The sequence below is a fragment of the Cynocephalus volans genome, chromosome 3, assembly GCF_027409185.1.
Source record: "Cynocephalus volans isolate mCynVol1 chromosome 3, mCynVol1.pri, whole genome shotgun sequence".
NCBI classification, from domain to species: Eukaryota; Metazoa; Chordata; class Mammalia; order Dermoptera; family Cynocephalidae; genus Cynocephalus; species Cynocephalus volans.
This window is the reverse complement of record NC_084462.1, coordinates 25,071,689-25,095,334: the sequence shown is the minus strand read 5'-3', so window position 1 is coordinate 25,095,334 and position 23,646 is coordinate 25,071,689. Positions and strand designations below refer to the sequence as shown.

General features: G+C 53.0%; 3 protein-coding genes across 6 annotated transcripts; all 3 read right to left on the bottom strand.

Annotated features, from left to right (window-relative positions):
- Positions 1–4,435: 4,435 nt before the first annotated feature.
- Positions 4,436–7,022, bottom strand: MOSPD3 (motile sperm domain containing 3). Of its 3 annotated transcripts, none has more exons than XM_063091374.1 (6): positions 6,954–7,022; positions 6,216–6,483; positions 5,945–6,020; positions 5,504–5,826; positions 4,744–4,908; positions 4,436–4,626 (listed from the first exon to the last, which is right to left on the bottom strand). In XM_063091374.1, the coding sequence occupies exons 2-6, from the start codon at positions 6,418–6,420 to the stop codon at positions 4,595–4,597; spliced, it is 801 nt and encodes a 266-aa protein (XP_062947444.1). In that variant the 5' UTR covers positions 6,421–6,483; positions 6,954–7,022; the 3' UTR covers positions 4,436–4,594. The 3 variants fall into 3 exon arrangements, with proteins under 3 accessions (XP_062947444.1, XP_062947445.1, XP_062947446.1); XM_063091375.1 differs by lacking the exon at positions 6,954–7,022 and adding an exon at positions 6,835–6,904; XM_063091376.1 differs by lacking the exon at positions 6,954–7,022 and having other exon boundaries at positions 5,504–5,733; positions 6,216–6,630.
- A 1,251-nt stretch (positions 7,023–8,273) lies between these two features.
- PCOLCE (procollagen C-endopeptidase enhancer) lies at positions 8,274–13,308 on the bottom strand. 2 transcript variants are annotated; one of them, XM_063090900.1, is made up of 10 exons: positions 13,169–13,308; positions 12,201–12,309; positions 11,511–11,769; positions 11,220–11,294; positions 10,507–10,631; positions 9,872–10,008; positions 9,284–9,528; positions 8,982–9,059; positions 8,644–8,814; positions 8,274–8,510 (listed from the first exon to the last, which is right to left on the bottom strand). In XM_063090900.1, exons 1-10 carry the CDS (start codon positions 13,261–13,263, stop codon positions 8,344–8,346), a joined length of 1,461 nt encoding a protein of 486 aa, XP_062946970.1. In that variant the 5' UTR covers positions 13,264–13,308; the 3' UTR covers positions 8,274–8,343. The 2 variants fall into 2 exon arrangements, with proteins under 2 accessions (XP_062946970.1, XP_062946972.1); XM_063090902.1 differs by lacking the exon at positions 11,220–11,294.
- Positions 13,309–14,582: 1,274 nt separating this feature from the next.
- Positions 14,583–21,570, bottom strand: FBXO24 (F-box protein 24). Its single transcript, XM_063091646.1, has 10 exons — positions 21,484–21,570; positions 21,145–21,243; positions 20,866–21,049; positions 19,668–19,906; positions 19,213–19,447; positions 18,393–18,551; positions 18,002–18,123; positions 17,616–17,747; positions 15,281–15,451; positions 14,583–14,936 (listed from the first exon to the last, which is right to left on the bottom strand). Exons 1-10 carry the CDS (start codon positions 21,553–21,555, stop codon positions 14,583–14,585), a joined length of 1,767 nt encoding a protein of 588 aa, XP_062947716.1. The 5' UTR covers positions 21,556–21,570.
- Between the last annotated feature and the right edge of the window lie 2,076 nt (positions 21,571–23,646).

The following is a 23,646-nucleotide window of genomic DNA, read 5'->3' as shown; positions in this document are numbered from 1 at the left end:
CCCTGCGAAACTCCAATGTGCCATGAATAGAGGCCCATGTCAGATGCAGCTGTCCCAGAATCGTAAGCCAAATAAACCACTTTCCTTTATAAATTACCCAGTCTCAGGTATTTCTGTTATAGCAACACAAAATGGACTAAAACAGAAAATTCGTCCCTAGGAGTGGGGTGTTGCTAAACACATAACTGAAAATGTGGATGCAGCTTTGGTACTGGGTAATGGGCAAAGGTTAGGGGAGTTTGGAGGACTTAGAAGAAGACAGAAAGATGACGGAAAGTTTGGAATGTCTTAGAGACTTATGTGGTGGTGAGCAGAATGCTGATAGAAATGTGGACAGTAAAGACCATGTGGATGATGAGGTCTCAAATAGAAATGAGGAACTTATTGAGAATTGGACAAAAGATAACCCTTGCTATGCCATAGCAAGGAACCTGGCTGCATTGTGTCCATGCCTTTGGACTTTGTGGAAGGTGGGACTTAAGAGTTGTGAACCAGAGTATCTGGTGGAAGAAATTTCCAAGCAGCAACGCATTAAGGACAGTGCATGGTTATTTCTAACAGCCTATGCTGAGTTATGGCAGAAAAAGCATAATGTGAAGTCAGAATTTAAAAAGGAAGCAGAGGGTAAAGATTTGGAAAATTTGCAGCATGGCCATGTGGTAGAAAAGCAGAGAGCATGCAATGGTGCAGCCCAGCGACCATTAGCTAAGAAGATTAGTACAAAGGAAAGGGATTATCGAGAGAAGGAGAAAAAGGCCCTGAAGGCATTGCAGAAGCCTCTGGGGCCAACCCTTCCATTTCAGGCCCAAAGGCCTAGGGAGACAGAATGGTCTTGGGGAACAGGCCCGAGGCATCCTCTATGGGCTTGCTGCCAGGGCCACCTCGAGAAGCTGCTTCCAGCACCAGCACCCCAGCTGCTATGGCTGCTCCAGCTGTGGCTAAATTGGCCCCAGGTGTGGCTGGACCCACAGCTTTGGAAAATATAAGCCAGAAGTCTTGGTGGCGTCCACGTGGTGTTAGGTCTGCAGGCTCACAGAATGCCAGAGCTGGGAAGGCTTGGGAACCTCCAACCAGATTCCAAAGTATGTATGGAAAAGTCTGGGGGCCCAGGAAGAGATCGGTCTCATGGGTGGAGTCACTGCAGACAGCCTTCACTAGAACAATGCCGAGCAGAAATGTGAGATCAGAGCTGCAGCAGAGAAACCCCAACAGCGCCATGCCTAGTGGAGCCGTGAGAGCGGGACCACCATGGAGACCCCAGACCTGCGGAGCTAGCAGAGTGGAATGCCAGCCTGGGAGAGGTGAAGTGTGGCCTGAGACCAGGAAAGCCATAGGAGCGGAGCTGCCCAAGGACTTGGGGACCCAACCTCCACACCAGTGTCCAGAGGCAGTCGAACATGGAATCAAGGTTCACAGCTGGAAGGACTTTAGCTTTTGGTCTCAGGTGAGACTTTGGACTTTGGACTTTTAATTTGGTGCTGGAGCAAGCTAAGACTTTTGGGAGTTGGGATAGAATGATAATATTTTGTATGTGAGAGTGACATGAATTTTGGGGGGCCAGGGGCTGAACGATGGAGTTTGGATGTGTTGTCCCCTCCAAAACTCATGTGGAAAGTTGATCTCCAATGTGGCAGTGTTGGAAACTGATTGAGTCATGGGGGTGGATCCCTCATGAATGGATTAATGTTTTCCCTGGGGGAGGGAGGATTAATGAGTGAGTTCTCGCTCTATTAGTTCCTGCGAGAGCTTGTTGCTTAAAAAGACCCTGGCACCTTCTCTCGCTTCCTTTTGCCATGTGATCTGCTTGTACCCACTGGCCCCCTGCCACTTTCTGCCATGACTAGAAGCAGCCTGAGGCCCACGCCAGATGCAGCTGTCCCAGAATCCTAAGCCAAATAAACCTCTTCCCTTTATAAATTACCCAGTCTCAGGTATTTCTGTTATAGCAACACAAAATGGACTAAAACAAGGATGTTGAGATGGAGGGTGTTATAGGCTGAATTGTGTCCCTCCCCCGATTCATATGTTAAAGCCCCAGAATGTCAGAGTGTGACTGTCCTTAAGGAGGTGATTACTTTAAAATGAGGCTCTGAATTTGAAATGGGCCCTAATCCAATCTGACTGGTATCCTTATAAGAAGAGGAAATTTGGACACAAAGAGACACAGGAGTGCGCATGCACAGAGGGAAGACCATGGGAAGATACAGCAAGAAGGTGGCTGTCTCCAAGGAGAGAGGCCACAGAAGGAACCAACCCTGCTGACGTCTTGATCTTGTACTTCTAGCCTGCAGAACTGTGAGAAAGTAAATTTCTGTTGTTTAAGCCACCCGGTCTGTGCTATTCTGTTAAGGTAGGTTTAGCAAACCAACACAGGGAGATTATCCTGGATTGGGGGGTGGAAGGAGGGTGCAGCTGCCTATATATATGTATATATATAGGCTGGCTGGTTAATTCAGTTGGTTAGAGCATAGCCTTGTAACACCAAGGTCAAGGGTTCTGATCCCCATACCGGCCAGCCACAAAAATAAATAAATAAATACGGAGGGAGACTGGCTGGTTGGCTCAGTTGGTTAGAGTGCAGTCTTACAACACCAAGGTCAAGGGTTTGGATCCCCATAGGAGCCAGCCAGCAATAAATAAATAAATAAATAAGGAGGAAGGGTGTTGGCCAGTTAGCTCAGTTGGTTAGAAGTTTGATCCCTGTACTGGCCACCTGCTAAAAATAAATAAATAAAGCTGGAGAAAGGTGCCACAAGCCAAGGAATGCAGATGGCCTGTAGAAGTTGGAAGAGGCAAGGAAATAGATTCTCCCCTGGTGCTTTCCAAAGGAATGCAGCCCTGCTGATACCCCAGAAGACTCAGTTTGGATTTCTGACTTCCAGAACTGTAAGAAAAAATATTTGTGTTATTTTAAGCCACCAAATTTATGATAATTTGTTACAGCATCTACAAGAAACAAATACACTCTCACTCCAACTGCTGTAAGCTCAGTTTTCTAAAAAGATTTTTTTCTAAAAAAAGTCTGTGTCCCAACCCACCCCCCCAAATGGTGTCTCAGAAAGCCTTCTTTTTTTTTTCTTTTTTTCTTTTTAAAGCATCTGGCTGGTATGAGGATCCGAACTCTTGACTTTGGTGTTATTAGCACCACACTCTAACCAACTGAGCTAACCCGCCAGCCTCCAGAAATCCTTCTTGACCTGCCAGAAAAAGGCCTTTTCACAACAAATACTAGCAGGATCATTAACCTGTGTGGTACAAATGTATTTTGGGGACCTGGGCACAGGCAGTTCAGAATGAATGGTTATCATCCATACACATGTAATTTGGTGAGAGGGGTTTGGGCTCTTTGCGGAAAGAGCTCTCCCTGGACTCCTGGACACAGACTAGAGACCCATTCTCTGCACACTATCAGGGCCATGCCCCACTGGGGCCAGATCTGGATATAGAAGGGACCAGACTCCCAGAGCAGTGGGGCAGGTCCCAGGGCCCCCAAAGTAAAGCTGGAACAACTGATAACCTTCTCGTGGTGTAACAGACTGGGTTTATCTTAACATTATCTTGCTGATTCTTTGTCCCAGTGACAATTTGCCCAGTGTCACTGGCTCCCCTTTCTACTTTCTTTCCCCTCACCCCGCACTTGAAGGAGGGCAGATGGGCTGGAAACCCGCCTTTTGAGGATCCTATTCTTTTCCTGTGCCTTAATTTATCTTGCACAGTTAAGGTAAAGTTATGTCAGGCAATGCCATTTCCCCCGGTCTTGTGAGGGACCTTGGTGTTTCTGATCCATGGGAATTGAAGTCTTAAGGAAAGACAAAATAAGAACAGATAAAAAAGGGTTAAAAAGGCAAAAAAGGATCTGGGGATTGCAAGCATTCGGGCAACCTGGCAGGAGGCACCTTTGGCTCAGGATGGTGAGACTTGAGTTCTACAGTGGGCAGTATGAAGTAGCATTTTTGTTTGTTTCTTTTTAGGTTAGGTAGGTTGGCTTAGGGAGAGAATGCTATTCTAGGCCTGAAAGGGATCCTAAGAATCAACTTGCCCAATGCCTTCATTTTATTTTATTTATTTTATTTTTTAAAAAGATGACTGGTAAGGGGATCTTAACCCTTGACTTGGTGTTGTCAGCACCACGCTCTCCCAAGTGAGCCACGGGCTGGCCCTCCAATGCCTTCATTTTAGAGGTAGAAATGGAAACTCAGAGAAACTGAATGACTTGCTCAAGGTCACATGGATTTTTTGATGCAGCACCAGGACTAACTAAGGTCTTTTAAATCCTCACTGGGTCTCTCACTGCCGCAGGAGCCTGGGTCCCTTGGGAATGGGGGCAAGAAGTACTGGAGGCCATTTGGGTACTAAGAAAGAAGTGGGAAGATAGGGGCAAGTACCCTACATTTCTCATTTTAATTTTAAAAATTTATTTTATTCAACTTGGAAAATGAGTACAAATCCCTGCGTATTTTGGGGGGTGGTGGTGGAGAGGGTGGGTAGGCCGGAAGGAGAAGAAGAGAGTAGGAGTTGAGGCAAGGTATGAGCATCACAGTGGCTGCCTCAAGTCCCTGCCCGGGGAGCGTGCGGCAGGGGTGGGGCAGGGAACTCAGGTCCGGAGGAACACCATGGTGAGGAGGCCTGGGGAGGGCAGAAAGAAACAGCAAGGTATGAGCAGCCCGGGGCGCTGTGAGCCCTCCCACTGGCCCCTGCCCCCCTTTCTCTGGGGCCTGGATCCCCAGCCACTACTGTGCTCACCCAAGACATAGGCTGCCACCAACTTTTGTCCCAGGGAGACGTGTAGGACTTGAGGCAGCTGGCTGCCGAGTTCGTCCTGCAGTGGGAGCAGCAGGAAGGCCACAGAGACTATACCCGTCAGCAAGAAGAGGAGAAAGGAGCTGGTGGCCAGTTGTGGGCGGGGGTCTGGGAAACAATGCTCATTGTCAGAAGCTGCAGCCCCCACCCCTGCCCAGCCCAAGGTCCCCTTTCTCTGGGGCCTGGATCCAGGAGGAGACAGAACATGGAAGATGTATCTACTTTTTATCACCATCTAGGGGCACACTACATGTGTCTTGTACTCCTGGAGTCTTTATCCTCACGGCCACAGGAAACCCTCTCTCCGCTGGGTCCTCAGTGTTCATTTGCTCTTTCACTCTGCTTTTGCTGCCGTCTTCTGTGCACCTGTCTGACAGGAGGGACCTCTCTCTACCTCTCATACCCAGCGCACAACTTGGTACAGTGTAATTGCTCAATACAGGTTTCTTATTGAACTTAATAGAGCGGGCACATGCTTAGACCTAAGGAAGGACTTTTCCCACTAAGTAGAAGCCAGAAACCTGGAAAACTGCAAAATCTTTTTTCCCCCTAACCTGATATAAAATCTCACCTCCTAGGAATGTTTCCATCAAAAGGCAGAAGACTGAACCAGGAGACTTCTTCAAATCCAATTTAGCTCATTCTACAGTAACGCTAATTCCTCCCTCTCTACAGAACTCAAGAATCCCCATCTCCAACTCACTCTCCTGGGAGTGTCTGGCCGTAGGTGGTGCTGACCAGGCAGGAGGTCCTGGGTGGGGCGTTGGGTCAGGCTGTCCCTGAAGCTCAAGGGGGGATGCTGGGGCTCTCAGAACCGAGGTGATGTCTTTGCGTCCCACCACACGGCCTGCAGCTCCCTCCTCAGACAGCTCAATGCGGAAGCGGTCCTGGACATCATAGTGGCTGGGAATGGGGGCCACGTGGCGAATCACACTGGTTCCAAGGTAGAAGAGAGGCCCATTGAGAGGAAGTGAGTGAGAGGCAGTAATCCAAGCAAATCCGGGCCTTCCCCCCAGGAGCTTTTCCCTTAGGGATGCAGACAGAGGGTGGGGAAAACAGGTTAAAGACGACAGTCTCAGACCTAAGACAACAGATGGTAGATACCCCTGGCTTCCACCAGCCCCCATCCTCCCAGCTCACTCACATGTCAATGCAGGACTGAGGCTTCACATATCCTTCTGCGTCAAACACCGTGTATTTGGCAGGTGCTGTGCACAGGACTGGGGATAAAGATACAAAGAGACCTTGAACAAGCTATGCTCGTGGTGGGCATGCCTTCTACCCCAGGGCTGAACATCACTCATCCAGTCCGCCAAGGCTGGACATCTGACCCTACTCATCCCCGAGCTCACACTGCCCCCCAATATCCTGCCGCCATTCCTCAGATGCCTAGCATGAGGCGCCCATCCCTTCACCTCGGAAGCGAAGCGCAGTTCCTGTAGGGTTATAGAGGGTCAGCAGCTGTCGGGGTCCACTCCGCTGGTCCGCCCTGAATACTAGATCCGGGGGAAAGACGAGGACGGGGACAACGGGTCCGGAGGGAGGAGGGGCACCCCGGGACCCCCGTCCAGGGGCCCCCGGCCCCACCAGCTCCTGGTCCTGGGGCGCCCCACGGCGCATGCAGGCTCTGGGAGGTCGGACATCCGAGGGCAGAGCTCAGGGGACAGGGTGTGGAGTCTAAGGCTAGGGGGCACGAGGGGCGAGAGGGGACAAGATGAGATTGTCGGGCAGGGCGTGGACTGATGTCGCCGCCGCCTCGGAACCCCGCTACATAGGGTTCCGACAGACGCAGGCCCAGGCCCCCCAAACTATTCGCCTTTCCAGCTCTGCCCCCCAGGTCCCTTTAGACCCGGCCCCCAAGCCCCACCTCGATGGTCACGCCCACCCCGCTAAAGCCTGCCCCCTGCTGCTCCCACCCCGGGGTTTTCAGCCCCGGCTCGGGCACTCCATAATCCCCGCCCTGCAGCAGGCCCCGCCCCTTCCGGGCGTTCCGAGGCTCCCGCCCCCTCTCTCCGGCCGGACTCCTGCGGCTACCGCGGCCTCCTCCGGAGCTGCCGTTTCATGTCTCCCGCTCTCCGGGAGACATGTCTGTGTCGCGGGCCCACGCCCCATCGGGTTCGCCTCCTAACGGCCGTTCGTGTAATGATTCTCACATTGTGGTCAAAGCACCAGCCAATCAGCCTGTGCCCAGGCCAAGGATGCCATCTCACCGACGGTCCCTTTCTGCACTCACTTCCGCCGTACGACGTCTGTCATTGGCCAGGGCGGCCTCGTTTCCGCCGCAACTATATGCCGATTGGTGCGCTTAAAAGCCAAACAGAACGCCCCCGTCCTGGGGGTCCCGATTGGCTTGACCCCAGTGACGAAAGGATTTTGTGGGCGTCTCTGGCTAGAACTCTGGGCCTAGACATAATTCGGAGAGACCGGGGTGGGGCTGCGAGCTGAGCTTTGTCCCTTCCTCCATGCTTTGAGACCGTCTAAATCACTGTATCTTCCACACCGAAGCCCTTTTTCTCCACTTCAATTCTAGGCTTTCCTAGAAGCTTCTGCAGCAAACCAAACCCTGTTTTCTATAGTACTAGTTGGAGGATGCTGTCAGTTGGGACTTAAATCTCAGCCCAGGACTATTCTATAGTTTTTCTGCTTCCTTCACAGACCTGGGAAATCACTCACATTTGGACAGGAAATTAACATTTGCCAAACCCTGCCACTTACATCGTCTCATTGAATCTTCAACTCCTTTTACAGATTAACCTCGAGCCTCTGGCAAGGTCACACAAAAACAAAGTTGATCATATGGGAAATCCTTCCCTGAGCACCCTATCATATGTAGAACCCCCCCCCTCTTATCATGCTTTTGTCTTCTTTATAGCATTTATATCGCTACTTGACATCATATTGTTTATCTCTGCTCCAGTAGAATGTTCTCTCTTCTCCACAAGAGCTGGGACTTTGTTTTGTTTTCTATCTTCAGCACTGGAAATAGTGCCTGCCATTTGGAATGAACGAATGAGTGACTAAGATGAACTTTGAGCAGAGGTCTGGTTTGCATTAGGAAGCGAGCCATGAGATATCTATGGAAAATAATTCTGGGTAGAGGGAACAGCAAAGGCCTGAAGCAGAAGTGTACTAGAAATGGCCAGCGTGGCCAGCAAGACCAGGACCAGATGGTGGGAGAGACAATAGTAAGAGATGAGATGAGGTGGGAGGGAGGATGCAGATTACCTAGAGCCTTAGAACCCATGGTAAGATTTTGGATTTTATTCTGAGACTGGTGGGAAACTACGGGAGTTTTGAGCAAAGGAGTTACAAGATCGGACTTTTTTTTTCTTTAAGGCCTGGCCGGTGGAGCCTGCCCCTGACCCCTACATTCTTAAAAGATTATTCTGCATAGTAAACATCTGTTGATTTAATTAATTAAAAGAAATCCACAAGATGAGCCCCTTAAACCATAGAAATGAAGATCTGATCCCTTCTTCAGTTAAACATTTATTTGGATAAGAAAGGAAACCCAAGAACTAGAGGCAGCAGCTGGCCTGGATCTCAGGCCTCGGACTCAGCAGCCCCCACAGGTTGAGAGGAGCACTTCCTCTTGCTTAGGTTGGTAAGGATCTGGTCTTGGTTGGGCCGGTAGAGAACCACAAAGCTCTCTGGAGGAAGGATGGGACCTCTGTTCTCTTCTACCTGGCCCATCAGCAGATAACTGGATCCTGGGTAAAGGAGGGAGGGATTGAGAGCTTATGTTATTGAGACCTTGTCAACACATTTTCTCATTCAGATTCTACACTTCTATCGTTTTAGTGTGGCTAAGACCCCTTCTCCATTTGCCTACATCTCTGTTACCTTTCTTCATGGGGGGGCACTGCTTGCAGGGCACATAAAACTTCAGGGAGGTGTCAGTGGGTGGAGAAGGCAGGTCCAGTCCTCCAGTTTTGTAAGCACCAATGAGACTGACAGTGACAGTGAGGCCCTCGCCTGGGCCCCGAACCATGGACTTTACTGTTGCAGTTACCACTGTGGGAGAAAAGGGGTGAATGATGAGGAACCAGGAGCCAGGGTAGGAGATGAGGAGCCAGGAGCCAGGGCAGAACTGGAACCAGAACCGGGAGGGGTTGGGGTGGAGTGGGGTATGCTGGTTAGGGAAGCCAAAAGAGCAGGGTCGGCAGAATGGGGCTTCTTACCCAGGTTGCTGGAACAGAAGTTGCTCTGCAAGGTGCCTGTCCTCCGGCACTGCTTTGGGCAGGGGACACTGGGTGCATCTAGTAGGGAGAGGAGGATGTTTTGGAAGGTTGATCTACCCAGCAGGTAGGAGGGACCACTTTCCCCATATCAGCCTCATTGATTTGAACTTGTTCAGAGCTCTATCCAGATTTGGGTCCTGGGACACAGTACCAGCTATTGATATGAAGGAGGCATCAGTGAATGAATGAATGAAACAGCTCCCTTCAGTCCTCACCCACTTCTTCCCCTTTCCCAGACTCACCTGGGCCCACTGGAGTTGCCTCGGCCTCAGGTGAGGCCTCTGGTTTCTCTGCAGGTGGGACTTGGGGCTTGGTGGGCGGCTTGACTTTGGGACCAGGTCGGGCGTCTTCACCCGGGCTCCGGGCTGGCCCCTCTTCGGCAGCACCCCGCGGCAGGATCTTGTAGGAGGCTGAGAAGCCATCGGCGGTGACACTGAGATCCGAGACGAATTGGACGAGGAGCTCGTTCCCTTCGGAGGAGATGGGGCTGCGGGCGGTGGGGCATTAGGGGAGGCATCAGGAAGGGCCCAGCACCCTGCTTCTTCTCCAGCCCGGTGGCCTTTTTAACCTCTTCCTCTCCGTCGACTGTACTAGCTTCCTGACTTCGCAGAGTCCCACTCACCTCTCGATCTGCAGACCCCAGACCGGGGATCAAGCCTTCTTTCTGCCTGGCCTACCTGCTCCAACCGCCAGTTTGGAGCCCAAGGGCTCAGATCCCGCCCCTGCTGCTAAGCCCACCCCTCAAAACAACAGTGTGGTACCCCCCGCTGTCTCACCTGGGGCACTGGAGACACCCGGACCCGCAGCCCACCCAACCCCCGCCCCCTCACCCCGGGGCCGTATCACCGCAGAACTTCCCCAGCCTCTTTGCATCGTCGCTCTCGGGTCCGTTGAACACGCTGACCGAGTCGTAGCGGCAGTAGGTGTCGGGTTCCAGGTCAAACTTCCCGAAGGTCAGTGCGATCACCTGGCGGCGGGTCGAGGCGGAGGCTGCGCGGCAGGACTCATGCGCCCTGCACCTCTCACCCCCTCCACCCCGCCGCCTCCTGTACGCTTGTAAAGCGGGCTCCTCTCTCACTTCCCGGGTCCCCTTGACCTCTCTGTCCTTAAAGCATTCACACCACAGCTCGGAGGATCATATACACCCATGGGACCCTGCAGGTGCGTCGGTCGCTGTCCTCGGCAAGGTCCAGTCCTGGCTTACTCTCAAGAGACAGACCCCCTCCACCCCCTTAACATACGTAGAGTTTGTATCAGCACCGTGTACCTCGCTCTCATAAGACTCCTCACAGTTGTAATTTTACATATTTTGTTTGAGTGCAAGCAGGGTCTGGGTCTGTTTTTGCTCCCCGCCAGCGCAAGCTCAGTGCTCGGGATAAGGCAGATGTTCGATAAATCTTTGCTGGCTGCATGCTGGAGGACGCCGCCTGGGTCCCGGAGGGCAGCCCGGGCAGGGGGTCCGTACCTGGTCCGGGGGCGCGACGATGTGCCAGGAACAGCTGATGCCCGGGGGGTAATCGGACTCGGGCCAGTTGGGCGTGGTCAGGGTTCCCTGGGCCTTCTCCAGCCGCCCCCCGCAAAATTGGTGCTCTGGGGAGGGGAGAGAGGAGCGGGGGTGGGGGGCAGTGGAGATCCTTGGTCAGCTCGAGGGGAACTCTAGGCTGGAAGCCCGGATGTCTGGGTCTCAGGATGAGGGCACGAGAAGAGGGGGAGGAAAGAGGGAGGGAGGTTAGCAGAGAGCGGGCCGGGAGGTGCGGGGCTCAGGGAGATCTCGGACCGCCGGGCGCCCAGGCTGGCGTGGAAGGGGAGGAGGAATTGGCTGGACGTGCTCTCTTCTTGCCCCTCCCGGACCCGCGGCCACACCGCGCCTCTTCCCCTGGGAGATCCCATCTCCCCGGCCCGGCAGAAGAGTCCCCTTTGTAGGCTGGAGGGCCCCCACGCTGTGAGAGTGCCCTCGACTTGGGGCACAGGCCCCGAGGCCCCTCTGGGGAGGCTCCTGCCTTAAACATTTCAAGGGAGACTTCTGCCGCCAGGAGGGGGTGATGGGACCGCAATCGGGAGCCCACGGCTGGGTGTAGGGGGCTCCGGGTTGGGGGAACCTAGTCCCCCGGCCCTGGGATGCCCCCTCGCGCCCATGTGAGGGAGCCCGATTGCGGACGGGGGCGGGCAGTTACTCACCGTCCCAGTAACCCCAGGCCGCCCATTCCACCCGCGGGTCGGTGACCCATTTCCGCCTTGCGCCTGGGGGGGGGCCTGGAAGAGGGGGTGGGCGGGAGCGGGAGTGGGGAGAGAAGACGGGGAGGAGGGACTGAAGGGGCAGTTAGTGAGGAAAAAGGGTAAGGGAGACAATGGGGGCCCTAGGCTCTTGGGCGCGGGGGTTGTATCTGGGTTGAGGTTAGGGCTGGGGGCGGGGCCTGCGCCGGGGGCGGGGCCAGGAGAGGGGCAAGGCGGAGGTGAGGGAGGTCTCACCAGTGCCTGAGGTGGCCCGCCCGCTGTACCAGAGCAGGAAGCCTCGTCCTCCTGTGCCCTCGTCCGCCGTCATCCTCAGGGTCACCTGGTTGCCGGGGGCGACTAGAGGTGCCGGCCGGAAGGTCCCGCAGAAGCGTCCAAGCCGCTGGCCCGAAGTTCCAGACCCAGCAAAGACTTCCAGAGCATCGTAACGGCAGGCGGGGTGCAGCTCCAGGTCGAAGACTCGGAAGGAGAGGGACACAGTCTGGCCCTCAGGGACCTGAGGATGGGGAAGGGGAGGGGAGACTCACAAAGTCAGCCCACGCACAACCCAGGCAGAGGGCATCTTCCCTTTCCCAAGCGTTTCCTACAGGAACTGGGCCTGAATGGGAAGGGACCCCATGTGGGTGCAGAGCAGAGGGCCTGGGCTCTACAGCAGGCATGTGGCTTGTGCAAGGGACAAGACCTGAGGTCTCTGGAGAGATTAGAAAGGGCAGGAGAACTGGGAGTGGAGAATCAGGATTTAAGTTAAGGGTCAAGAGTTAACAAGCGTGAGGGCACTTGTTAATGACTGATGCCCTCAGTGACCAGGAGAGGACTTGGAGTTCCCCAGATTGAGAAGGTGGTGCTTTGTGTAGGGAGGGTCCCTTAGCAGTTAGGCCTTTGCCTCGGAGACTTTGATAAGGGGGTTGACCAGAGGGGCCTTCTCACCGTTATTGTCCAGATGCACTCCTTGTTGGGGGGGTAGAGGTTGGGGAAGCCTTCACTGGCCACGTAACCTGACTCCCCAGTCACAACCCCTCCGCACAGGAACACAGGTCTGGAGAACAGAAGAGGGGTTAGTCAGGAGCCGGGGGAGTAATGGAGAGACAGGGATAGGGTATTGAGGATGGGAGGCTGGGGGTATGAAGGAGCAGGGCCAAAGGGACCTGGGGCAGCCTCAGTCAGCCAGGATGGGGTTGGGGTGGGAAATACTCCAATGGAGGATAAGGAAAAAGTGGGACCAGCAACTCAACCATTCCTCCAACCCCCCTGAGTCCCCACCCCCACCCCAATAGGAATTCCCGGAATCCTCCTTGGCCCCCCTTCTTCACTCTCCCCCCTCGCCCTGCCTGGCAGTCGGGGACAGGAGCCGCCTAACTACTTCCAGATGTGGACATAGCCACGAGGCGATGGGGGGGAGGGGGTGGAGAGATGAGGGGAGCAGCAGCAGCGATGGCCCTTGAACTGCCTGGAGACCAGGATCCCTGAGCTCCCAATCTTTGCCCTGCTCCTGTTCCAGCTAACTGCTTGAGTATCTGCCTCCCAAGTCTCCCATTCACTGCCCCCTCATCTCCCCACAATTTCTAATTACTTCTTGGAATCCAGATGTCCAGCTACTAGGCAAGTTCAGTGTCTTGGCTGTCTTAGGTTCCATGGGGGGCCAAGGGTCTGGGAGGATGGGGAGACTTGAGAGGGTAGAGGATGAAGGGTGGAGGAATGGGAGCAGTGGCGACCTGCAGGAGACTGTGGTCTTGCAACAGAGGGGGAGAACGTGGGGGCCAAGGAAGGATGGGCTTGGTGGGAAGTCTGTGGGGTGGTGTGTTAGCAAAAGAACCACAAGCTCCACAGGCATTACTCCCGAGGAATCAGGGTTTTGAAGCTCACTTGAGCTATCTGGATGATGCTGAGAGACCTACCTGGTGTAGTTGGGGGTCTGGCCATGGGCAAAAGGCAGCAGGGCCCATGCAGTGAGGAGGGGCCCCAGGAGGCAGGCTGTGGCAGCAGGCAGCATGGCCAGAGGGGGAAAGGCGCTGGGGTCCTCAAGACAGAGGCAGCAGCCGAGTTTAGCAGCGGCAGCAGCGGCAGCAGCAGGATAATCAGTGCCAGATGAGGCAGCCTTGGGTGTGTGGGCGTGGGGACTGGCCAGTGGGGCGGGCGCGGGGAAGGCGGGACAGGGAGAGTAGAGCCTGGACAGTGGCGAGTCTAGGGGCCTCTCTAGGTTTAGGACACATAAATATTGACCTAAATAGGGGGTGGAGCAATGAGGGGCAGAGGCCATAATCCAGGCATCAAGTAATCGAGGCATCTGGAACCCAGCACCCTGTGAACACAGCCTCTGGTCCTTCCCCAGGACTCCCCAGTCCAGGATCCTCCCCACTCCCCACTTCCTCAGCACCCACAGGAAGGCCTTCCTTAGACTCCCAACCTCTAACCACTCACCTGCTTCCTGACCACCCTCTGGCCCAGCTTATTTCCCACTTCAGATGCCTACTACTTTCTTTCCATACCTGGGCCAGACTAAGCCAAGAGAAAGAATTCTGCTCCCCCATTTTCTCTTCCAAATAATTGAAGGTACAGGAGAGGGCTAGGGAAGCATGGTAAGTGGATGAAGGGAGTGTCCATCTTACTGAGGAAGAGGGGGACAGAGAAGAAAGGGGAGAAAAGGACAGAATTGGGAGGTAAACAAGAGGAAGAGAGGAGGGGGCTGACTTCACAAGAATGTAGGGAAATGGGTAGGAGGCTTTCTGGAGTCAGAAGGAAGTAGCCTCCTCATGATGGGGATAAGTCTGGTAGACAGAGGATCCAAGCAGGGGAACCAAGTAGTATATGTTGCCTGAGCTGTTCCAAAGCTGGGGCCAGGACTTCCAAGTCAAAAAGACTGGGTGGGGTCTTAGGGGTGGGCAGGGGAAAGCAAGCTGAAGGACGTAGGTGCTGTCAGCTCTGCAGCAACTGAGAGCTTGAGCCACTTGTGCTCTGCCTGCCCTCACCTGTGCTCCTGCCTCCCACCCACTGAGTCAGGCCTTGGGCTCCCCAACCCCTGCCCCATGTCCCTCCTAGGCCCCAGGGTTCCAAACCAGGCCTTGCTTCAGCCTTTTATTCTATTTGTCCATCAAATATCTTGTCCTTGATAGTTAGGTTGGGGGCCCCTCCTGGGAAGCCCCCTGAACATTTTACAAAACAGTTCCCTGCCTGACCTGACATGTCTAACAGTCCCCATCCCACTGCGACCCAACCCCATGCACACACAGTGTTCATTGCTACCACTCCATCCCTCCTTAGCCCCTGGCCCAGGCCCAGACTCCCTCCAGGGGTAAGGGTAGGAGAGGGGGGTCAGCTCTCAGGGGTCGGGGAGCCTGGGTCAACTCCTCCAGCAGCCCTCTGCAGCATGTCCAGGGCCTCCAAGAAGAAATCCTTCTGTGCAGCCGTCAAGGGCATCCAGCCCACGATCTCCTTCATCTTTTCCATGCGGTCCTGCAATGTGGAGCAACTGTGGATCTGGCTTAGATACTCCTCACAGGCCCAGGCCACCTCCCCAGGTGCTCCGGCCCCCAGGCTGGGCTCAGGATTCCCCACCACCCTGCTGGCTGGCAGGTCCCGATAAGCAGGATGGTGCTCAATGTCGTGGCTGGACAGCATGTAGAGGCATTCTCTGGTGGAGCAGAGAGAGCAGGCACACAAAGGGACCTTGGAGGAGAGAAGGGGCAGCATGGCTGATTGGGGCTTTTACTGAAGGGGTTCCCAGGAAGCCCAGGCTAATCTGGCTTCTGTGTTCCTCCGTCTCAAACCAGCCCTGAGCCAGCAAGTGAGATACAGCTGGCTAAGTGCTAGGGTTGTGTGAGGTCAGACAAGGCCAGCAGGGTCTGCTAAGGCAGAGAGCTGTAGTGCGTGGCAGGAAAGGGAGGTGGGGGTGGTTCTGGGGAAAGGGAACCCGTGGGTCCTTGCAGGAGTCCCAGTTACAGTACTGAAGGCTACCTGGCTCTGCTGCTCTTCCCCTCCCTGGTTGCCCGCTCGCCTGACCCTGCTCTGACCTTGATGTCGAGCTTGACGAAGGAGGCACTTCCCTTAGGCCAGCCGGGCAGGCGGCCTCCAGCCCCACAGCCACAGCCCAACAGCTCCTTGCTGAAGTCCGAGCCTTGGCTCAGCACCAGGGAGTGGTTGAGGCCACACCACAGGGCAACAGGGCGTTGCAGATAATGTACCTGAGGACACATGGCCGGGGTCCCTGAGAGGGGAACAGGGGGACCGGGCTCCAGAAGGTTGACTGGAAGGCTCAGGGCAGAATGTAAACTAGGGAGGGAAGAAATGGGAGCCAGCATCTCCCCACCCCCACCCCCAGCAGGTCTGCTCTGCTGAATGAAGATTGCTAGCAATCTGTCCCTTCTCGTTACCCCTGCAACCCTCAACAGTCTGACCACATGGGGTCTAGCACTTCTGCTGGTCCCTCATCTTTCTTCCCAGAAAATAAGCTCCTTGCCTGAGGGCAGGGCCTCCATCTACCCCTTCATTGTCAGCCCACACACAGGTCTGTGCCAGTCCAACCTCTCATCCTGCGTTCCAGCCTTAGGGAGAGGACCAGCCTTCCTCCTCCCAAGAGTTAAAGCCTCCTTCCCTCTCTGTGCAATTCCAGATTAGCCCCCGAGGAAGGACTTTCCTTCCGCTGTCCTTCCCTTCCCTCTCTAGCATTTTCAATTTGTCACATCATTATCTTCCACAATGGCCACGCTACTTTGAAAAACATTTCTACCTGATTCCTGCTGCTTCTTACCTCTCTTAAGTGGCAGAATTGGTTACATGACTACCCTAAGGTTGACCACATTCTTGTTCCTCACCACAGCCAGTCTTTTGTGAACCTCCTTGTGATCTGGCTTCTCTCCTCACTATGCTACTGACATGCTCTCCAAAGGCACTTGCCCTCCCAGCTGCTAAATCCCAGGGCCTCTCCTGCATGCTCATTCTCCTGAGACTAGTTAGTGTTTTAATTCTGAAGACACAGATAAGTAACTTATGATCATAATAGCAAAATCACAAAATATTTGCAAGCAAAAATTAATTTAAAAATCACTGGAAATTCTTCTACCCATTATTAACATCTTGCTGGATATTCTTCAGCTGTTGCCTAAACAAACAAACACACTTAAGTTGTGTATTTTTAAACAAAAATGGGATCGTACTATGAAAACTATTTCATAAATGTTTTTTCACCTAAAAATATGCCATGACCATCTTTTCATGTCAGTAAATATATTCCTACATTGTCACCTTGTCACCATTAACCACCCTCTCACATACCCCTTTGAATATTCTTGCTCCCATGGCTTCTGGGATATGGCTTTGAGGGGCCTGCCTCCTGTTAGAGACATATCTTCTTTATCACCCTGCCTACAATAGTGGATTCTGCCCAGATCTGCTCCTCTATCTTCACTTTTGTCCTTTCGAACTCGTTGCAACTTGGAATCTAACTGCCTGCTAGACATTTCCAATTTAGTGTTTTATTTTCACTGCAAAAAGTCCAAATTCACATTCTTTTTCTTCAAGTAAGTATCCCTTTTGCAGCTCTCACATTTGTTGGCAATATAGTCTTTTGTCCAGAGCCTCCTTCGTCTTATACCCCTCTTCTTAAAACGAATCAATTTTGAAGGCCTGTTCATTTTCTTCCAGAACACTTTCTGTATCCATTCCTTTCCATTCTCTCTGCTCCTGTACCAGTTCCAGGCCCTTGACTCAAGTTCTGCCATCACATGGCAGCCTCCTAGTGGGCTTCCCAGTCTTGCCCTCCTGTGTACTATGACAGCCGACCTGTTCTCAGTCACCCCTTGGGGGTTGCCTTCCCCTCCTCTGGAACCTGCAATGACTCTTCCCCAAATCTATACCTCTCCAGGCTGTGCCCACCTAGACTGCCTCACATCTCACTGATTCCCAGTACACCCTGTCTGCTTTAGTTAGACCAGTCTTTGCACTGTTCCAGGTAGGTGCAAGCTTCATCCCCATCCCCATCCCCATCCCCATGACACTGAATGCCTTTCTCTATCCCCACCTGAATCCTATCTAACCCATGAGGCCCAGCTCATACCTCTCCACTCTAGTTGCTCTAGCCCACTCAGGTCCCCCACCCCAGCCCTTCAGTAAAACCCTATTGCCCTTACAGCATGCACCACACAGAACAGACCTCATAGTGCCAACCCTGGGTAAGCCATGCAACAGTCTAACAGTGTATCAATCACAGGCATGACATACTAATGGGCTTAACCTTTCTTTGGGGAGTAGAAAGTGGATTCTATGGAAATTGGAGAAGTGGACAGATCCAGGGGTTAGGGAATTGGGAGGAAGGGGGTTGGGATGAGAGTTTCTGGAAAACAATTTCACCTGTGTGGGTTCCCCACGGTCCATTTTGTCCCCTGTTCCCAGCTGCCCATATCTGTTATTTCCCTGCATAAAGATTCGGCCAAATTCATCCACCAGGCCAACATGATTGTAGCCAAGAGCACAAAATAGGATCTAGGAGATAAGACAGAAAGGGGAGGTGGGCATTCAGTTCTCTCCAGAGGAACTGTGAGCTCCAGAATCTCCCAACCGCTAACCTGCCATCCCCAGCTGATCTCTTTCGGCTTTGCCCTTCATGTTGGCCCTCTCCTCAGGTCCCCTGTCCCTCCCAGATCATTCATTTGATTTTTGCTCATATTTAAGACCCTTGATACCTTCTAATCTCTAAAGCCCCCCCCCCAGTCTGCCCTGCCTCTCCAGGATCCTACCTTGGCAGGCAGTGAGAGGGCAAGTGGCATCTGCTGGTCCAGGGGGTCAAAGGCTTGAAGGGTCCCAAAGAGATCACGATACACCCCTGGGGTATGCACCTCAAAATATACTCCCCCCTGGTCTGGGGGGTTGGGAGCCCTCAGTTCAGCAGCTTTGGGCACCCATTTCCTATAAGGGATAAGGCCCCATCCGGGCACGAAAGCTGCTAGATCCAGGGAGTCTCACACCCACCAGAAACGCATCAGTTATGATGGCTGGGAACCTAAACACATCTTTTCCCTAGGATGCCCTAAGGGGTTCACCACAGAAGTGCAATTAGGGTAAGGGGTGTCAATGTTTGGAGCGTCTATCTAAGACTGGGGTCCTGGGAGGAAGGGAGGTGGTTCTTACCTGTGATATAGAGGGTACTGCTCTGGTTGGAAGCCATGCAGGCCACACTCAGGTGAGGCAGGCAACAAGACACCTTCCTCTGGGCCAACTGAACTGTGTAGGAGCGTGGCTGGTCCAACTGGGTCTCATTCACTACTAAAGAGTAGATCTTTCCTTCCTCTGGGGGATGGGGGGTGGCAGACAATTATGTGGGGGAGGGGACTCTCCAACATCCATATTAATGTCCCAATAGGCTCCCTAAACCATATGGGATAAAACATTTACTGCCCTAGGGTGGGGCTGGAAGTAAAAGGAAAGGGTAACCTCAAGTTTCCTAGACTTCAGCCCCCAAAACAAATAAGCACTTCAGCACGAGAGGCAAGTGTAGAGAAAACCTAGCAGTTAGATTTGGCAGACTCAAATTTGCCTGTCGGGAAGAATGAGATCTGGGGATTTACAGCCCTGTCTAACATTCAGAAGTCCAGAGGGTCTCAGGCTTGGGGATGTAGTCAAGTATAGAGGACACTGGGAAGGTGGGGAGCAGTTTGGGGTATAAAGTGAGGTGCCTGGCATGGAGATTGGGGAGATCAGAATTTTAAAAATCAGGCATTCACTACAGCAGTGGTTTCTAAATTATTTTTTGGCAGCAGGGCCCTTTATTCATATGAAATACTATGCAGAGTCCTAGACGAGGAGACAGATAAAAGCAGAGCTATTTGGATTGAGACCAGGATGAGGTGGCATGCAGACCCCTGTTTGAGAGGGCTTCCTCCCCATCACTGGCAGCAGGGCCTGAAGAATCTGCAGGAAACAATTTGCAAACCACTGCTTTAGGCCATACCTGTGAGGAGCAGTAGAGCCCGCTGGGTCTCCTGACCAACCAGCACAATCTGTTTGAAACTCATGGAGTGATGGAATGTCATCTTGAAGACCCGCTGCCCACTGGACTGCAGATAGACCTCAACACAGTCGCATGCCCGACTGCCGGTTGTGCCTACCACTCCTGGCTGCTCCCGAGTAGCCAAGACGTAGAGGTATTTACGGTAAACTGTGTCACATCTTGGGTCCGAGGCAAACTGTGGGAAAAGATGAAGGTGTCTGGGACCTAGGGCCTCGGAATGGGATGATGCTGGGCCATTGGATGATGAAATACTTGGGTCTAGGGCTGGGAAATAAGGACTTGTTTTCAGATTCCTGGTGTGGGAGGGCAGATTTAGAGGACACCTCAGGACTGGTGGGGGAGCTGGGTCCCTCAAGGAGGGGCAGGTTCTCAGCCGCCAGGGTCCTACTACTCACATCCTTGGCTCCACGACACAACACAACATAGCGGCAGGCCCGCTTCCATTGGATCTGGCCAAGGGTGGAGGAGACCAGGGCGTTTTTGAGGAAGAAGAGGGTCCCTACATAGTCGAGAATGAATACGTGGTCCTTGGTGGGCAAGAAGCGGCGGTAGCCATGGGCTAGCAGGGGGGCTACGCTCTTGCTGAGACATCGGCGGCGGCCTCCAAATGCCTGGAAATACAGGCCCTTCGTGTCTGGAGAAGAGGAGGAGATGGAAGGTTCAGGGAGTGGGGATGATGTGAAGGAAATGAATCAGAGCTTGGGTACATTAGATTTCTTGGACACCCTGGTATTTATCTTCTCCCCATTCCCAGGACTAGGGAACAGACCCCTTCCAAAGGAGATGTGGGAAGCTTAGATTATACCCTATGTTTGAACTTTAGTTCTCTGCCCCACCTCAGCCCAGGGTCATACATATGCTGCTTAGTGAGCACTCATTTGGTCTAACTTTGCATCTGACATCAAGTGAAATATAAGAATAAATACTTAAAAAAGAGGCAGAAAGAGGACTGAAAAGGAATGATGGAGAAAGGCCAGTAACCTTCCCCCACCTCCAGCTCTGGATCTGCTATCCGGACCCTTTTCCCTTAATCTCCCATTATGCGAAAGCAAGTAATTGGATAGAGGCTCCCTGGAGGAGATGGGGTTTAGAGCATGGTTCTCAAGCTGGGGTTGATTTTGTCCCTCTGGGGACACTGATTGTCAGAACTAGGGTATCAGGTGGGTAGAGGCCAGAAATGCTGCTCAACATCCTATGATGCACAGGACAGGCCCGTACAACCAAGAATTTTTTGCCCAAAATGTCAACTGTGACAAGGTTGAGAAATCCTGGTTTAGAGGAGGGAAAACTCCAGGTTTGGGGAGTAAGTATGCATCTAGGGTAAGATGTGGAAGAGTTTGTATACTGAGGGAGACTTGGCAGGGATGCTGCTAATGGGGGCTGCTGGTGGGACGCCTATCAGAGGGTGGCTCTAGAGACTTGGAGGAAGTATTCCAAGGAGTATGCCTGAATCTGACAAGTTTTTCCCCAGAGAAAAGGGTCCTGGAAGGTTGACAGAGAGTACAGAGGTCATCAGGAGGGATAGAGCAGAAGGGATCCCAGAATAAGGTGGGACAGAGGCAAGGAGAACTGGAGGTTCTGGGGAAGGTGTACAGTTAAGAATGGCAGCTCTCTTCCAGGGCCGGACCCCAGAACCCTGCTCTCGGAGGCGCGGACAGAGCCTGCGACAGACGCATCTCCACACGCCCTCAGCATCGCACACTTTGTGGAAGTAGCGGCAGGTCTGGCCTAGGGCGACTAAGTCTCTGACTGGGAGGAATGAGATGATATGCTCCACCTGGGGGGGCAGGAGGGAGGAAGATGTCATTGGTGGTCTCTCAGTGGTCTGGCCCCCAGTCCTTTATTCTCAATACCTCCCCTCCAAGGACTCACCAGCTCTGGGGGGAACAATTGAACAGAAATAGGGTTTCCTCTCCCCTTCTTCTCTTCAACCCCAAGCTCTGGGCCACAAGAAGGGCAGCTCCGCTTCACCTACCCAAGGAAAATGGAAACACAGGGGTTCCATCAGGGTCACACTTCTTTTGCTCCCTTCTCTCAGCCTGTCTTTCATTAACTCATGTCTTGGGGCTCATCTAACTCCAGTTCTGTGCTGTCAAATCCTCCCATCTCTCCCACCAGGTCCACAGGTCATCTCTCCCTGTCTGCCTTGTTCCTTGGCCCAACTTCTTCAGATAGTCCCTCCCCTGATCTTTTGCCTCGCCACCTGCTCACCCCGAGCCCCTCCTCCTGTTGGCACAGCCCAGTGAATTTTTGCAGCTTCTGTCTCAGGCTTCTCCTTACCATCCTGCCTGCTCCCTCCCTGCTCCTGCTCTCAGCTCTCCGGGGCCTTTGGCCCTCCACTCCACTCAGCTCCCTGGCCCCCATTGCCTTTCCCACACCATGTCCTCTGCCTGGGCTTGGGGGACCTCTGGGGCCCCTCTGCCTCCTACGCCCCTCCCCCATGGAGTCTGAGGCAAACAAACCTCTCTGTGACCTCACTATCCAGCCACTGTGACCTATTTTCCTTAACTTCGCCCAAACTTTATCTCTTAGACAGCTCCTGGTTTCTAGCTTGGTTTAGCCACATATTGGCTCATGGGATATGCATTTTACTAGAGAAATAGAGTGTGAACTAGTGGTAGATGAAGCCTTTACTTTCAGGAAGTAGCAGGAGGTTTTCCCACTTGAGGTCCCTTTAGCACTAACTCTGTAGAAAAACACTGATGAATTCTTCACATCTTAGCAAGCCGAGGCTTCAGGGATTTGTAGCTCAAGAGTATAAACTCAAAAATAAATACATAAATAAATATGAAAATGTAAACTCAGTTTGACAGGTGAGGGGGAAAGGTGATCCTGCTAATGACCACGTAGCTCCGAAAAGCATGCACCAAAGTGGGAACAATTCAGCACAAACTCTTTATTGTCTCATGAAAAACACATCTACAAGCAGGCTGCTTTCCTGGGGGACAGTAACATCAATGCATGAATGAAGGACAATCTAATAAGGTGGGAGAAAGGGATGGATTTATTCTGGAAGCTCAAGATATCTCTCTGTATCTGCGCTATTAGCTTTGTCTTATGTGAGGTGACATTTATGAGGAGAAACAGCAGGAGTTGGAGTCGTGTCTGTCCAGGCAGGGGAAGAAGATCTACACCAATAAATCCAAGGAGTAGCTGGCTTGTCCAGGGGCTCAAAGAAATCCAGTCCTGGAGGATAACCAGCCTTAACCGTATAACAGATCCATTTATTTACTGCACTGTCAACCACCCAGTCAAACTCCCTTACTGATGGTGACTAGTAAACAGCCAGTTTGGGAAACCTAAGATGGAATTTTAATAATTTAATAAATGTTTAGGAATACCAACATCTGAGATGTGACTTATGAGAAAACTACTTCAGTTACTTGTGGGTGTGCAAATCTTATCAACGTACGAAGTGGACTATGTCAGGTCCTTATACCTTTGCAAAGGATGTTAACATCTCCAAGTAGACAGAAAAAGCACTTTCTGCTTCCTCTTGCATGTGGGTCCCCTTTATCCACTCCATTTCACCCCAGGAGGCATACAAGAGGTTGCAAATAGAAAAAGTCCACTGTAAAACTAAGAAGCACGGAAGGGCCCTGCGTGGAGGACTGAGGCCTCGAAGGGCCAGCAGTCAGGAACTTGCTGTTTGCTCTTGTTAACTCATTGTCTTCCCTCTGCCTCAGTTTCCACATTTGTAAAACGAAAGACTTGTTCTAGGTGATGATGAGGTCTTTTCCAAGCCTCTCAAATCCCCAGATCCGGTTATCACAATTCCTGCCCAGGGAGCTCCTCTGGTGAGGCTGGCAGGCCGGGCAACCCTCCACCTACACCCTCCTCCATGAGCTTGGAGTCTACAGGCTCTAAGAAGCCTCCCGCTCGCTCCCAGCCCGGGGGTCCCGAGACCCTCGCAGGGCCTCGGCCTCCGCACCCGGAAATGGCCCCGTGCCCTTTCAGCCGCGACAACCGCCTGCGCACTGGTCTCCGGCAGTCGCCAGGCTCCCCTCGGTCTCCTTCACGCCCTCGACGCTGGCTAGACCCTAACACGTCCAGTTCACACTCGCTATTCAGGTCCTCGCATAGCGCTCACGTCCTTTACCTCAGTCTCAAAGTTCTAGCTCACCCGCCTCCTCCTTGGCGAAGGGACCGCCTTCTCGCCCATGCTATTGGTAGGTAGAGCCGTCCCTCAGTGAAGAGGCCGGGCCAGGCTTCCTCTGGAAGATCTAATTGGCCTTCTTGACAGTCACTCGCCTGTATCTGGCTTGCGATTGGTCTTCGTTGGATGAGGACTAAGCTACCCCGGCTTGCGGTCTCTCGGCCTCTAGGCCTTCTGGTTGAGTGCCGGCGTCCCCGCCTCCTGGTTGGACCTGATTG

Bases quoted from the DNA above. Each gene is read 5' to 3' on its own strand.
- MOSPD3 (XM_063091374.1), bottom strand. From the start codon at position 6,420: ATGCGCCGTGGGGCGCCCCAGGACCAGGAGCTGGTGGGGCCGGGGGCC. The intron at 4,909-5,503 runs GTGAGTTGGAGA...ATTGTTTCCCAG, and splicing joins GGCCAGACACTCCCAGGAGA to ACCCCCGCCCACAACTGGCC. The intron at 4,627-4,743 runs GTGAGCACAGTA...TGCCCTCCCCAG, and splicing joins GGTGGCAGCCTATGTCTTGG to GCCTCCTCACCATGGTGTTC.
- PCOLCE (XM_063090900.1), bottom strand. From the start codon at position 13,263: ATGCTGCCTGCTGCCACAGCCTGCCTCCTGGGGCCCCTCCTCACTGCA. The intron at 11,295-11,510 runs GTGAGACCTCCC...CCCCTCTTCCAG, and splicing joins GCGGGCCACCTCAGGCACTG to GCCCCCCCCCAGGCGCAAGG. The intron at 8,511-8,643 runs GTAACAGAGATG...TCCTTTACCCAG, and splicing joins GTGCCCCCCCATGAAGAAAG to GATCCAGTTATCTGCTGATG.
- FBXO24 (XM_063091646.1), bottom strand. From the start codon at position 21,555: ATGGTAAGGAGAAGCCTGAGACAGAAGCTGCAAAAATTCACTGGGCTG. The intron at 21,244-21,483 runs GTGAGCAGGTGG...TTCCTTGGGTAG, and splicing joins AACAGGAGGAGGGGCTCGGG to GTGAAGCGGAGCTGCCCTTC. The intron at 14,937-15,280 runs GTCAGAGCAGGG...CTCTCCTCCAAG, and splicing joins TCGTCAAGCTCGACATCAAG to GTCCCTTTGTGTGCCTGCTC.